The sequence below is a fragment of the Centrocercus urophasianus genome, unplaced genomic scaffold, assembly GCF_019232065.1.
Source record: "Centrocercus urophasianus isolate 14NV4802_14NV808 unplaced genomic scaffold, USGS_Curo_1.0 seq_14, whole genome shotgun sequence".
Taxonomy (NCBI): Eukaryota; Metazoa; Chordata; class Aves; order Galliformes; family Phasianidae; genus Centrocercus; species Centrocercus urophasianus.
The window spans coordinates 47,243,993-47,258,674 of record NW_024884586.1 but is presented as its reverse complement, the minus strand read 5'-3'; the positions used below and the strand labels follow the sequence as shown (position 1 = coordinate 47,258,674).

Here is a 14,682-nt window from a genome sequence, read left to right as displayed (position 1 = left end):
ACATAAACTTCCTAGTCTGCTCCATGGTGTTGATACCCTGTTTATTAGATGATGAAAGGAAAGGGGCCCTGGGACAGAGCTTATTTTTCATTTTCTGATTCGTTTCCTACGTTACAGGAGTGGGGAGCTGGCAGCTTTCTGAGCATGCTAACCACGTCAGCTGAGCATCGCCTGCAGCTCTAAGTTACTTCTGCTGTGCTTGCCATCAAGCAGAAAGCTAAAGCACCTACATTGGAAGCTTAGTTGGCCTTGCCAGCTGGTAAATCAAATTTCAGAGGGGTTGAACTGCTTCAGGAAAGCACCCCTCTCTCTGTGCTAGCTGAAGAGGGAGTCCTGACCAAAGAGTCTCATAGGTTAGGTACCTGATGTGAAGCAGGGACAATTGTTCATGGGTGGCTTTTGTTTGCGGCCAGCATGGTACTCAGTGAGATGCATCTCATCACTGTCATCATGATGCAAAGCTGAGAGGAGTCCCCAGAAGTGGCAGTGCAATTGCAGGGAACTAGGCATACCCAGCCAGGAGTTTACCTGGCTCTGCCCTGCTTATCCAGGGTATGTGGGCTTCACACAGCCTAGATTGAATTCCTTGTAACGAGAGAACAGCAACAGTAAACCACATGAAATGAGAAACTAAATCTTGGAATAATGACCCATTCACCACACTCTTGCAAATACTTCTTCCATCTGATTTCACTGTTGCTGTTTAAGTGATTGTTGTGGCAAAAAGCAGAGAGATCAGAGCAGTGAGGAGGGCACTTTGTTTGCCCACAGATTCACTGGAGCCTTAGAAAAAGGAGTCGGTGCTCTCAGCAATGACCATAAACATCTAAAGACAGCATCTCCTAGGAAGCATACTTAAAATCTGTTCTGCTGGGGCCAGGCAGTTGTCCCTCCTGTGTAGGGCTGGGACATCTGCGTGCTCTATGCCCACAGTGTGTCTCTAGCACTGAGACTGCTTTTTCATTGTGTGCAGGAAAATTCTGTGCAATTGGTGTGATTTTGCAAACTGTCCGTTCTGTCCCAGTAATGCTCCTTCCAGAGTTAATAATAAATTTGACAGTGGAAATCTACAGGCCAAAGCAAAGGGCTTTTAAGAAATCCCCTCTAAAAATACAGAATACTCTTGCCTTCAACATTGTTCATTCCATTACAGAAAGGAGCTTAGTGCCTATAGCCTTAGCTTCATAAATCTGGATCTGTAATTCAGAGCCTTAGGAAGGTTGTTGTTGTTGTTTTCCTGAGGACTTAATCCAGAATTGACTGAACATGATAGGACATCTTCTGCTGTTTTCCCAAGATTTGGGGTAAGGGTCAGAGTAAAGTGAACCTTAGCTATGTTATACAAATATGAAGAAGTCTGACAAGACATACAGGTTCAGTGCGGGAGTGTCTTCTTCCCCACTAAGTGCTGTTGGCATTACAAATGCCCGTACAGGTTTGTTTGCTGCCCAGGCTGTTGCTAGAGGCAGTCTGCACATAAAATCATGATGGATAGTGCCTCTTTTTTTTTTTTTTTTTTGTCTTTTTTTCCCTTTTGGTGTTTGCTGGAGTGAAGTGTGTTCTCCTAAGACTGAGCGTGGGGAGGGTAGACTTCATGAGCAGCTGTGAGATTAGCGGTGAGCGCAGAGTGACTTGGGTTTGAACTACTGACTAATTCCCATAGGGCAGGATTAGTGGCAGGAGTGGTGACGCGAGGATATCTCAGTGTGCTGCTGGAGAGAGGAGCCTCTTGAGCAGTGTGAGCCTGTACTGATCCTACAGGGACGTGGCCTCAGAGCAGCTCTGAGGTGGGCTGTGGGTAGCTGGTGTTGATCTCGTTGGGTAACTCTTCTATCTGTCTGGAAGCACTGGGACCACGTTGTACTGCAGACATAGGCCTGGTTTTATTTTAATTTCTGTATCAGACTTTGAGTCAGCACTGCTCTATTTTTGTCAAGGTGACATAACAGGCATATGCTTTTTAGTCTTTCATGGCACCATCCATCATAAATCCACCTCTTAGTCTCGTTCGTGCATTTAGGTCTCAAGTCTGTCATATGCCTCCTCTGAAGACTTCAGGCAAAGGGACTCACAGAAAGAAATGTTGTAGTTTGGATTTGTGTTTTTTTCTCTTTCCCTCTTTTTTTGGCAGGGATAAAATAGAAGCTCTGTTGGGAGCAACTCAGCAAATGATGATTTCTGGGCCAACAGATTCCGGTGTTGCTGCCCAGTGGGACCAAGGAGTCTATCACAGGGCTCGGCACTCTGCCTGGCAGCTCATCCGGAGAGCTGTATGTGGTGTGCATACTGAGGACTCGAAGCCTTTTTGTATCCACCTCTCTCCTTCCCACAGTAAATGAGACATTGACTTTGTGATTCTGGGAAACACCTGGAGTGTAACTCCTCTTTCCTGACAAGAATACCACATAAAAGTGCTGCAAATAATATATATGCACATACATGTGTATAAAAAAGAAAAGGTCCGCACACATGTGGACATATAAATACTTAAAGGTTGCACCATCTTTGGGATTACGTAGCAATCTCCAGCGCGTCTGTGTTTCAGCAGTAATGGCCCCAGCTCTCTGCTGCCTTTCACAAGAATGTCTTTCTGCCCTTGTAAAGCTGCCTGTGGAAGCTTTCATTAGCTGCCGTGCATATGGTAAAGGCGAAGCTCTTATAGGTGTGCCTGACCCTGAGGGCACTCGGAGCAGCTTTGGAGTCCCCCTGGATTTGTGCCCCTTGAGTTCAGACCCACCAATGTGATGGAAGGTGTGATTACATATTGCGGTGTGCCAGGGGTTTTTGTAGTCTATACAAGTATACTTTAACCTACCACTCTGATTTAACTGGAGGGTGAATCACGCCCGTTCATCTCAATACCAATGAAATCATGTCAGTAATTGTGTTAGCATCCACAGGTACTTTTCCGAAGTGCCCAGAGGGAGGGAAGGTGGGATTGCTGGTGTTTCAAACCAGCAGGCATCCTGGATCCCGAGCACTGCCAGCTTGCCAGCTGCTTTGCTATAAGAGAAGTCAGCCACATGGGCATTGTTTCATCTCCAAAGCAGCAGCCCAGGGAATGTGGGTTCGGGACTGGTCACAGGAACAGGCTTACAGAGAGCCCCTGCCAGCAGGAAGGAGTTGGGCACAGGGGAAGCCTGGAGTGCCATTCCCAGCCCATCTCTGCCAGAAAACACGCAGCGCTGCCTTTACTGGGGCTGGTGGCTTGCAGAAACTTGTGCTTATGCTTGGAGGGCTGCTTGACTTTAAGATTAAAACGTAATAATAGAGCACTTCTGGATTCAAGTGTTTGATGCAAGATCTTAGTCTGAAGTCCAAGCAGCCAAGCAAGGATGCATTTTAAGGCTTAATCAGTCTTATCCCAGCTAGTGCATAAGATTGATGCAGAGTGCCTTTGGACACACTGGTGGGCACAGGTACAGGTAGGTATGAGACCCTGCACAGGTTCAAATACCCATCTTCCCTCCAGAGCAGTCCTTGGCCATGTGCTTGGCATGAATTTCCCAAAGCTCTGTGTCTGGGCCCTAACGTGAGCACAAGTTGCATCACTGCTTGCCAGCCTGGTATCTGCAAGAGCCTGTATGGAGGCTGGGTGCCCGTAATCCATTGTGCCTTTATTCTACTGCCCAGGCAGTTTTTACTCATTCAAGCCACTTAGACTGGATCTTAGTTTTATTTTTCGATTTTGATATCATACTTCTGTTTTCATTTGTTTATGAGAAATTCTGTTCTGTTTGGAGCAATTGTGCCCATATTTATGGACACTGAACACCTAGATGCAGGCAGCTTTGAAAAATAACTTCTGGATGTTGTAACAGTGGAGAAGAGCACCTCTCTCCATTTCATTCCCGCTTTCTTGTAATTATGAATTTACTTACATTTATATGGAGAGCTTGCCAGTCTGCCTTGGTTGCTGTCCTTGGTTGTCCTGTGTTAGCCTGAGTTTGCCACTGCGTCTCAGAAGTTGACTGGAAACTGGATGGAACATTTTCTTTACCCAGGAGAATGTTTTTCAAGAAAGTCTGGAGCTGAATTAACATTTTGCATTCCCTGAGCTGTGTTTTGGTGCAACTCCATGCAGTACCTGAAGGATAGAACATGCAGCTCTGACATCTTTTGCTACGCTTAACTGTGAAGCTGAGGCTGGAAGAGATCAAGACTAAATCCCAGAGGGATTTGAAGACATAGTAGTGGGTGGGTAAAGCGACACTATCTCAGCGACACTTTACTATCTCAGTATGTCAAGCTGTTGTACAACAGTGCTGTATGATACCTTCAGTTCTTCCTTCAATTCTGCTCCCAGGAATCAGTGCTATCCATAGGCACTGCAGGATTGCTCAGGCTGTAGTGATTTTCCCCTTTAAAGCACCATAAGGGTTGCATTGGAATAAGCCTCCAAGGCTGAAAGGGAGCAGTCGCTCTTCATTTCATTCAGCAACAAACCTGAGGCTTTCAAGCTGCTTTCCCAAGTGCCACACAGCTTGATCTTTTTCTGATCTCTGGTTTGTGGCTTCCTTTTTCAAAAGCTGGTAACCTGGTTTTTCATTTGCGATTTCAGTATTTCTCCCTATTCTAAAGATGTGGTTGTTATTGGAAGAATGTGGGAGATGCGAATCCTTTTCTGTGAAGAAACTTTTAAGCAACAGTGAGTTCTATACAACCTAAGAGTTGTGGGATTAGAAATAAATTGCTTCAATTCCTTAATTCTTTTCCCAGACTTAATTCTTTAAGAATTAAGAATTCTTTGATTCTTTGGAACAGAATCTGGATGTCCTTATTCCAAAACCAGTGGGAGATGGCACTGTGGAATCAATTATATTCTTGAAGTTTGGCTGGTGAACCCCCAAAACTTAGTGTGGAAAGAAGGAAGGAAAGGAAGTTTCAGTTGGGCCCAAAATGATTGTTAAAATCATTTTTGCTGCTCAAGAGAATTCTGGTTTCAGGTACCACAAGATATTTCAGTTTTGGTGTTATACAAAGGAAAACTCTGAATGTTGTTCACAGAGGTATTTAGGACTTTTGTCAATCAGAGGCTTCCTCCTGTTCTCCTCATTTAGTCGAAGTATTAGTGTAAATGTGTTGTCCCCAGTACATATTTGTAGTAGGTCCTCTAGCTGGAAAATCCTTCCCCTTAGGTAAGTACCTTAACACCTACACTGCTCTGTCTGCTGTGTCTGTTTCATTCTCCTCCACTGAAGTTGTTTCATTCTGGAAAGAGGAATTACAGTTTCACTGGAGCATCAGGAGATGGAAACATGTATTGCTCTGGCTAGGAAAGCAAGCAATAGAAACACATTTTTTCTTCATCGTAATGGAGGTTTTTGTATTTCTGCAAGGTAAAATGATTTCAACAGAAGAGGTGGAGAAAAATCGAAGTCTAGTCCCTGCATGCAAAGGAGGTTAAGAGCACATTTGCTCACTCCAAAGGAATATCTAAATTACTTTGCATGCTGAAGACTGAAAAAACCAAAATGTTCCCATTCAGGAATGCCAAAAAAATAAATCATGTGGCTAATTCTGGGTTTGGGTATTTTATGGTATATATGCGATATAAATGTATATTTGTTCTCATTTGGCTGGAGTGTAATTCTCCTTGCAGCTCCCTTTGTGTCTAGCTGTTGCTATATTGTATCCACATCTTTTGTGACTAAATCATTTGCCTTGAGATGGGATCTCTAGACTTTTATGAGCTTTAAACTGTGCCTTTGGGATTTCCGAACCTAGGAGGACCTCAACATGAGGCAATTGAAATGGGAAGCCAGCTGCTCCTGCAGAGTTCCTTATTGAATGCATAGCCCTTGCAACACCAAGTGCTGAAGCCAGACGAAGGAAAAAAATGCAAAGGTTCATCCTTTAAAATACATTTCTAAGTCACGAGTGAGGCAGTCTGAGCAGAGTAAGAGGCAGGTACTTGTATAACAAACACCTCTTCATTGGCAAAACTCACTGGTGCTGGGAAATTGTATTTGACATGTCTCAGAAAGGCCTGGATCATCTGCCTTTGTAATAGCATTTTTTACAAATGTCAGACTGAAGTGGCTGATGTGTGAAGATGTGTGATGTGAGGAACACCTCTCTCGGTGAAGGACGCTTAGGCAGCTCATTTTGTCATTTCTTCTGGGTCTAGAATAAAACGACGCTGTTAACCCAAAGTACCATAACTGCGTGTGAGGACAAAGGCTGCCTTTCTGAGTCGGGATGAAGTTTGTTTTCCAGGGGAAGGTTGCCAGTGAAAGGCTTAAGGCAGAGCCCCATCAGGACCTTAGAAACGCAGTCCTCAGAGAACCTTTCTGCCATTCTTGCTTCATGGAACTGCTAAAAATATTGAATGGAAAATGCAAGTATTAAGGAAATGAGGTAGGTTTGGGCCCTATGAGCTGGATGGCTTCCAGTTTCATCAGCTTCCCGGAATCCTTGCTGCTAAAATGAAGAGCTCCTTGTAAATCTTGGAAACCTGTCTGTGTTTTTCCTCTCACATGGCCACACTGGTTCATGTGCTGGGATGCATGGGAGAGCTGTCAGCATACAGCAGCCAGTACAGAGCTTACGGCTGCTGCAGTCTGTGAAGGCAGTGAAACCAAGGCCCAGCTCGATGGGCCTGGCGTAGCAGGAGGGACCTGCTCTAGAGTTGCATGGCCAGGCCTTGCTGTGGGGCCAGCCCACAGACCTGCTCCATAAGGCCTTCTGTGTGGGGCCTTATGGAGGCTTGGCCAGCAAAGAGCATTGGGAACTCTGTTTGGTCATAGGAGAGAGTCAAGCAGCAGAGAGGCCTTGCGCCTGCAGCACCTGCTGCCTTCTCAGTGCTGCGATGAGGGCACTGCATCGTGCAGCCAGCAGGGAATGCAGGCCCTGCCATTGCCAGGTTCTTGCCTCTGCTCCTCAGGCTCTGCATGAGGGACTGAGAAGGAATGGCCTTAGGCTGTGCCAAGGGAGGTTCAGATTGGATATTAGGAGACATTTCTTCCCAGGAGGAGTGGTGGTGCAGTGGCACAGCTGCGCAGGGAGTGGTGGGGTCGCCGTCCCTGGAAGTGTTCCAGAACTGCGGACACGTGGCGCTGGGGATGTGGGCAGTGGGCATGGTGGGGGTGGGCTGGGGTTGGACTTGGAGATCCTGGCGGTCTTTTCTAACTGTAGTGATTCTGTGACTCTACAACTGTAGCTTCATTTAGTCTGTGTACATAGCTGCGTTTCTTCTAGCTCAGGTGTAACGAAGGTGTGTTTTGAGATGTTTCCTAAGCACTTCAGGACATGGCGGATGTTTTGGGGAGTGGGAGGAGGCCTGGAAGGGGGATCTCCAAGCAGGTTCACCAAAATTCTCCTTCTGGTCACATGGTTAGGTGTACCCTCCCTAAAAAGTCAGGCCTGCCCAAGGCTGAAAAGGCATTTGCTGCATTTAACACCAAGCCAAGAATAAACCATGCATTTCAACCACATCACTGCAGATTCCTGGAAACAAGGCCTGCCCTTATGCTTGGAGGGCTTCCCCGCTCTGCCAGTAACCACAGGGAAGAGCAACAACAGCTTTGACTGTAAACTGCTGTTGAAGACGTACTGTCCTGAATGAGCACGTACAATACTGCTCATTGTGCTCACCTAATCCTTTGCCCACACGTCTTAACGGTTATGCTTAATTCTGAGAAGGAGAAAAATAAGTATCTTCTGCTGAGCAATCCCACCCAGAGCAAGTAGTGCAGTGTAAGACAAGCATGGGCACTGTCCTTGACCTCCAAATTTCACTGGCCACCAGATAGCCAATGACCGTCTGGGAAGGGCAGCTTCCTGACAGAGGGGTTTTCACTGGCTTCTGTTGATTTGTCGTGTTAAAGTTGGAGAGAGGGGATGTGTGATTGTATGATTAAGATCTTGATCTGATACTCAGGAAGTCGGTGTTCGGTCTTGGCTCTGGCAAATATGGGCAACTCTGTGACCTCTATCCCTTGCTTACCCAGCCATTCAAAAGAAGCTAATAATAATTTTTCGTATCTCTTTAGGGCAGGATGTGGTGAAAAGGTGAGAGAGCTTGTCTCAAACTCTACAGAGGCTTCTGGTGGTAGTGTGGGCTGTAGAGTGCTAATGCAAAGCATCAGTCAACAACTTGATTTTCACTTTGAGAGGATAGAAAATGATCAAGCTGGTTCAGATTTCAGCTCTCCCACAGATCTTCACATTGGTATGGAATGCCACCTGTGTTCCACTCTCCTCATTGCTCTTCCTTTCCAGGAAAATAGATGTCTAATCAGAGGTCAAAATTGATTAGATTTCCAGCATGGATTTCATAAAAAGGGGCCCTGAGACCCTCAAACAATTAGATTTTTTTGTTTCGATCTGGGTACCCAAATGAGTTTGAAATGGGCTTTGTCTAGGCCCATAAGCCTGTCATTCATGTCAGTAAAATATTGATGGTAACACTTCCCTGTCTCAGAGCTTCTGTGAAGGCTGTGCAGAACTCTTGGTCAAGGGTAGCCTCAGCTGTGAGCTGTGACCTGGAAATTCATTCTGTATTGGAGATGTTTAAATGCATCTTGTGCAGGAAGCAGCATAAACTTTTATTTTAGTATGCTCAACTACCAGGATGTTTTTGGACACTCATTGATGCAGATTTTCTCCAAACTGTGAAGAAAAAAAAAATGTGACCTATTTGCACTCCCATCATAGTTGCTTTTCTCCATCTGTGATGGTGCCTAGAGCCTGTCTGACAGCTGAGAAGCAGAGGTGCCAAGAGCTAGTATGTATTTTTAGGAAGGCATTGCCTAAGTCTGCAGATGACCTGTACTTTCTGGTCTTGTTCCTGACGATACTTATGACTGCAGGCTATTCCCTAAGGCATTCTCCCTGATAAGCTTCCTGAAGACTTTGTCATTTTGGCAGCCTTATTTTTGATGAGGTGCTTCCTGGCAGTTACAGGTGATGTATTGGAAAATGTGCCTTTCTGCAGCTTGCTCACTGATGGCATTTGGCTCCAGGACTTTCATGGCAGGGAACAGGTATGAAACAAGGATGCCCCTGCCCCAAAGAGCACTACAGAGGGAAACAGTTGATTGCATTAGCTGCTGCAAGGGGTGCCGCTGGGAAGACTTTAAAGACGTCAAGTATTTGTGGGTGGGGTTTATCAGTCAAGTTTGCCTCCATGCAGGGAAGTTTGGGAGCTACACCATCAGGAGCTGAGAGGATGTGCTCCTCCAGCACGGTGCTTTGCCAAATCACAGCGTGTCACCTGTATGGCGTTTTGCTGCATCACGGCATCATTACCCAATTCGACAGCTCTGGCAACCTCTGTTCCTCTGAGCCTGAGATGTGAGTGAGCAGGAGCTCTGCCGGTCAGGCCTGTGGTGTGTTTGGAAAGCCATGTGGGCAAACTTGGGTGGCACCTACCCGTGTTAAATGCAGTTTGGCAGAAAAGTGTTCGTTCCTCCCTCCCTTTTGTAAGAGATGAATCAAAAGAAGACCCCTCCTGCGTGACTTTGGTTTATTTTACTTCTGTTTTATTTTTAATGACGATGAGGTTTGTCCAGTTTACAAGTTAAGCTTCTGGGGCCTGGGACGCTGCCTCCAGTTGTGTTGGGGCTGCTCCAGGCACGTAGCAACTTGTCTCGTTGCAGGGACTTGAAGCTGGACAATGTGCTGCTGGACCATGAGGGACACTGCAAGCTGGCAGACTTCGGAATGTGCAAGGAGGGCATTCATGATGGCATTACCACAGCTACCTTCTGCGGTACACCAGACTATATTGCTCCAGAGGTATGAGGAATCTTCATTTGGCCATGAAATGTCAGTTTCGAGCAGCCGGTCTGCTCTCTGGTGTCTTTAGTTAGATCTTATTTGGCTGCAGGGTGCAAGGTTTCCCACTAGATGCATGCTTCTGTTACTGGTCCCTGGTTCAAACAAAACATGAGGCACCAAGGTAACCATATCTTTTTCTTAAGCAAAGGTGAGGTAGTGGAGCTACAACTGCAAAAACGCTTGAGGAAGAGGCACATACAGATCTTGGCCCAGCTTGATTTGAAAGGACATCCCATTCTCCCTCATTTCTCACTTCCTTTTTCTAACTTATCCCCTTCCCTGTTGTTCACCAACCTCACTACAAAATTAATAAACAGCTCTTTAAGGGACATCTGCCCTCCAGATGCTGACAGATGTTTTGACAGGGTTTCAGATCCTCCTTTCAAAACAAATGAATTTTTGTTTGTGGTTGGTGTTTGTGCATTTCTCACACACTCATGCTCCTTCCCCACTCCAGCTGAAAGTTCTGCTGTTGGAGCTGTGCAAGCATCTCATTCCCAGGGGCAAGGAAAGGGCAGTATCAGCTCATGCACATGGCTGCTCTGCCGCCTCTAAGGCTCAGATAGTTTAGCTGAAATGTTTTTTTTCCTCCTGATAGACTCTAGCATCATTTCTAAGATATTGTTGACCCAGTGAGCAGCCAGGCTAGTTCAGTCATTTAATAGAACCGATGTACCTTAATGCAGATCAAGGGGTTCCCAGTTAGAAGTTCATGTGGGCATCCAGCCAGCATAGCAGAGAGAACCGTTACGGCACAGCAAGAACTTCTGCAATGTTTCCAAATGTCTTTTCCTCTCTGGCTCAGTTTAGGAACCTGTAGGGGTGACATATCATTCTCATCCCCTTTCCAGATTCTACAAGAGATGCTGTATGGCCCCGATGTTGACTGGTGGGCCATGGGTGTGCTGCTGTACGAGATGCTGTGTGGCCACGCGCCCTTCGAGGCGGAGAATGAAGACGACCTCTTTGAGGCCATTCTGAACGATGAAGTTGTCTATCCATCATGGCTCCAGCAGGACGCAGTGGCAATCCTCAAAGCGGTGAGTTCCCTTTGCTGTCTTCATTCTGTCCTGGCTTTCTTCAGACTAAACCTAGCCAAAAGAAACAGATCTGGAGGATGGGCGCTCAGAAATCGCGGTTTCCCTGACCCTGGCCCTTTTTTATCTTGGGCTGAAAGATAAACTAAAAAAGAATATCCTGCCACACTTCAGTATGCTTTCATAGTTATGTCCTTTATACAGTCCAGCAGCCAACTTGGCAAGCAGAGTGTGTACTTATCTGCCTTTCTGGGCATTCTCTTGCTGGCTTAATGATTTACAACGTATGGTTATCTTCCAGAACAGAAGTAGCAGGTATATACAGTATTACCAGCAGTGACTGTATGACCTGTATGAACCTGTATGACTGTATGAACCTGTAGGACAAGGAGTAGCAGTTTTAAACTAAAAAAAGTAGGTTTAGATGACATATGAGAAAGAAATTCTTCACTGTGAGGGTGGTGAGACCCTGGCACAGCGCACCCAACAAAGCTGTGTCTGCCCCATCTCTCAAAGTGCTCAGGGCCAGGTTGGATGGGGGCATTGAGCAGCCTGGTCTGGTGAAAGGTGTCCATGTCCATGTGAGAGACTAGAACTAGATGGTCCTGAAGGTCGATTCCAGCACAAGCCATTCACTGATATTGTGATTTCCGTGTGACTCAAGCGTCAGTGAAGTGAAGACTTCCTGATAATCCATTGTTCTGACTGTTGGTACTATCAGCTTTCCCCTGGAGACCACTGCCTACCTGTGTACATAAGGTTCTGATTTTTGTGTTTGGGGGAAAAAAGGGAGGGTCTGTACAGCAAACTGTTCAAGGAGAGCAGTTGCAGACTATACTTAGTTATTGTTACATGAATTTTCCCAGGACCTCTCTTATCCTGTGTCTCACATATTTGTCTGTGATGTGAGAAGGAAGATTTTTTAGATGTCAGACTCTGCATGTACAAACAGTGCCTAGTGTACTGGAGATCCCTGCCTTTGTCATGAATCAATGACAAAGGCATTAACCTAGAAGTCAGGAGCCCTAACTTGGCTATTCTGCTACTGACTTGTTCTTGCCCATGATCACATCTCTTCATATTTCTAAGCACACTTCGTGTAAGAGAAGGATCAGAGCATGTCCTTTCCTTGCAAAGCACTGCAAACGCAGCTGTATTCAAGGATTGGTACTACTAAATGGTAATAGAAGGTCAAAGAAATAATTGGATAAGATGGCATTTTATAGTAACATTTGGAGTGCTGACTCAAAGAAATGGAGAAATTAAATGTTTAAAGAACCATTCAAAGGAGAGTTTGATTTTGTCAGGGCTTTAATCTGGTAGCCAGAATCTTTAAGGAGAATTGCTTATTGTAGTCTTCTGATGTTAATATTATTTTTGTAGATACAGCATTGTCATTACTATGTGAGCACCTTCTAATCACTGTTGTGTTGTTTATCTCAAAAGAAAGTGAATGAGAGCCGCCTGATTTACAGCTGTGGCAGTGCTTTCTAACCCACGATATTAAAAGTAAGGAAAATCAGAGCACTAAACTGCTGCGGTGGCAGAAATGATAATAAGCAATTACATGGCATGGGAGGTCTATGGAAGAGCAGGGAATTAAACCCAGGGTCTCTTATGTTGCAGGCTAAGGCCATAATAGCCTCAATAATTGGATTATCTCCTCACTGAAAATTCTGGCCTATAACCTTGAGCAGAACAAGTGAAAATTCACTTAGCTCTTGAGTGGTACAAAGCTCTGCAACTAAAATCAAATTCCCCTGCCAGGAAGATGCGATTAGGTGTAGGTACTAAGAGGTTCTCTACAAATGTGTGTATATAGGTTTAGAAAGCACTTGATCAGCCTGCTTTCTTGAAGAGCTTCATTATGAACAAGGATAATAGGTTTTAGGACCTGTTTCGTGGATGCTGTTATTTCGTTTTGCTTTCATTTACCATAATTGTGTGTCACCAATTTCCCCTCATCAGAAACCACCTGATTTCTGAAGATTGCATGCTGTTCATCTTTGCAGTTTCCTGATAATGACCAAATATGTTCTTAGGCCCTCATTTAGAGCAGTGGGTGTTACTGGTGTGTTTTTGAACACCAGTACCAAGGAAAACAAAAACAGCCTCAGTGCCCTGAGACCATGCTTAGAATTCAAATCAGAAAGATTTGGGCTCTAAAAGAAGTTTTCTTTATCTGTTTATCTGTAATGGGTTGGGTTTTTTTTTTTGTCCTTGATACTGTCATTGAAGTGCTGGAAGCAGGGTAGAGCTAAACGTGTACATGAGCAGGATTTGGATGGAATCAGTACTCCCAGAGCAGGGAACTGGGAAATCCCAAACCCCATATGTGTACATTACCTTGCATGACTGGAGTGAGTCACTGGGAAATTTAGGGAGTAATGGATTCAAATCAGGCAGAGTGAACATGAACTGAGGTTTTCTGCTTCTTGGTCAAGCAAGTCCAATGGGGCATGGATTTGCTTGTGGGCAGGAAGGATCTGCAGAAAAGGAAAATTACTACTGAATGGATTTAGACCACTTTATCTCAGTCTGAATAGAAGTTTTGCTTTGATTACAATCCTTTCTTGCCCTCTCCCTCAAAAATTCTATTTTTCCGTATCTCTGCCCATAGCAACAATGTATGCCAGAGGAGCACTGGCCCTACTGCTATGCGATCTGTGCCTGTAAAAGAAACTCTTTCACATACTCTGCTATCAGTGAAGTAATCACCAGTGTTTGATGACGAAGAGGCTGTGAAAGAGAAACTTTGTGAGCAGGCAGGGAGCAGAGACTGCTGGACCGTGTCTTTTACGGTGAAAGTGCAGCTGGGATTTGCTTTCTTACAGCACATTGACGTTTTGAATTTGTGAATTGTTACTAGCAAGAAGTGCTGGAGCAAAGAAAGTGGCTTTCCAGGCAGCTGGAGGCTTGGGGATTAAGCTGAGTGAATTGCAAAATGAAATACAACCCTCTTGTTTCCCATAAGCAGAGTGATATTTTGGCTGCGTGTTTCACTTGCTTCACGTATGACTTTTTCAAATGCAGTGCAGTCACGCTGTGTTTATAACAGGCAGGCTTGTTTGGGTGGGGGAAGGAAGGGACCTTCCAGTGAGAACTGGAGCCCAAAAGTGGGTAATGGGAAATAAATTCACAGGGAAAGCTGCAGGGATTTTCTTTGGTGTCAGATGAGGAGAGGAGGACAAAGTCTATTGAGTTACTCTGCGGACAAATCCTCTGAGGTAGCAGTGATTGGCCAAAAGGTTTGGAAATTTGGATGAGGATTTGCGACTTGATGTTTTTGCTCTCCAATCCAAGTGACAGCACAGGTTAGAAAGCAGTATCTCCCTGGGGAAGTGTTAACAGTGCTCTGCCTTTTGCACCCTGAGTTTCTAACCTGTCATAGCTGGGTTCAGTGAAGCTGAGGTTGTCTCTTAGCATTTGTGTACCAACCTCCAGTCATAATGTCAGCTCTGAAGTGCTTCTGGTCTAGCTGAAATATTGCTTCTTAAAGTGAGGCTCGGGCACGTGGCTGGGGGACTTGTTCTTGGGGACCCAAGTCAGACTGATGCTTGTTTGCCCTCCAGCTGGTGCTTTGGAGAAAGCACCACCAGAGTTAAGCAAAAAGAGTGATTCCCCTGAGTGATTTTCTTGTGAAAAATAAACATCAGGCAAGAGAAGAGGAAGATGCAGAGTCTGTGGTTTTGGTAGTCTGGCTCAGGTAGCACTGATGCAGGAGGATTAGCACAATGAGCATTACTGTAAGGATTGGGAGAGATGGAAGGATCAGTGACTTCAGTTGAGGAAGCAAACCTGATCCATGTCTCGGGGAAGACACGACACCAGCAATACAGTGAAAAGGATGCAAAAGCAAAAC

The 14,682-nt window shown here is 45.3% G+C and overlaps 1 protein-coding gene across 1 annotated transcript in view; it reads left to right on the top strand.

The window, feature by feature from the left end:
* Positions 1 to 14,682, top strand: part of PRKCH (protein kinase C eta) — a 106,838-nt gene that overhangs the window by 77,856 nt on the left and 14,300 nt on the right. The window contains exons 11-12 of the mRNA XM_042814505.1: positions 9,603 to 9,741; positions 10,635 to 10,823. Coding sequence (XP_042670439.1) covers positions 9,603 to 9,741; positions 10,635 to 10,823 — 328 coding nt within the window. The remainder of the gene's footprint in view (positions 1 to 9,602; positions 9,742 to 10,634; positions 10,824 to 14,682) is intronic.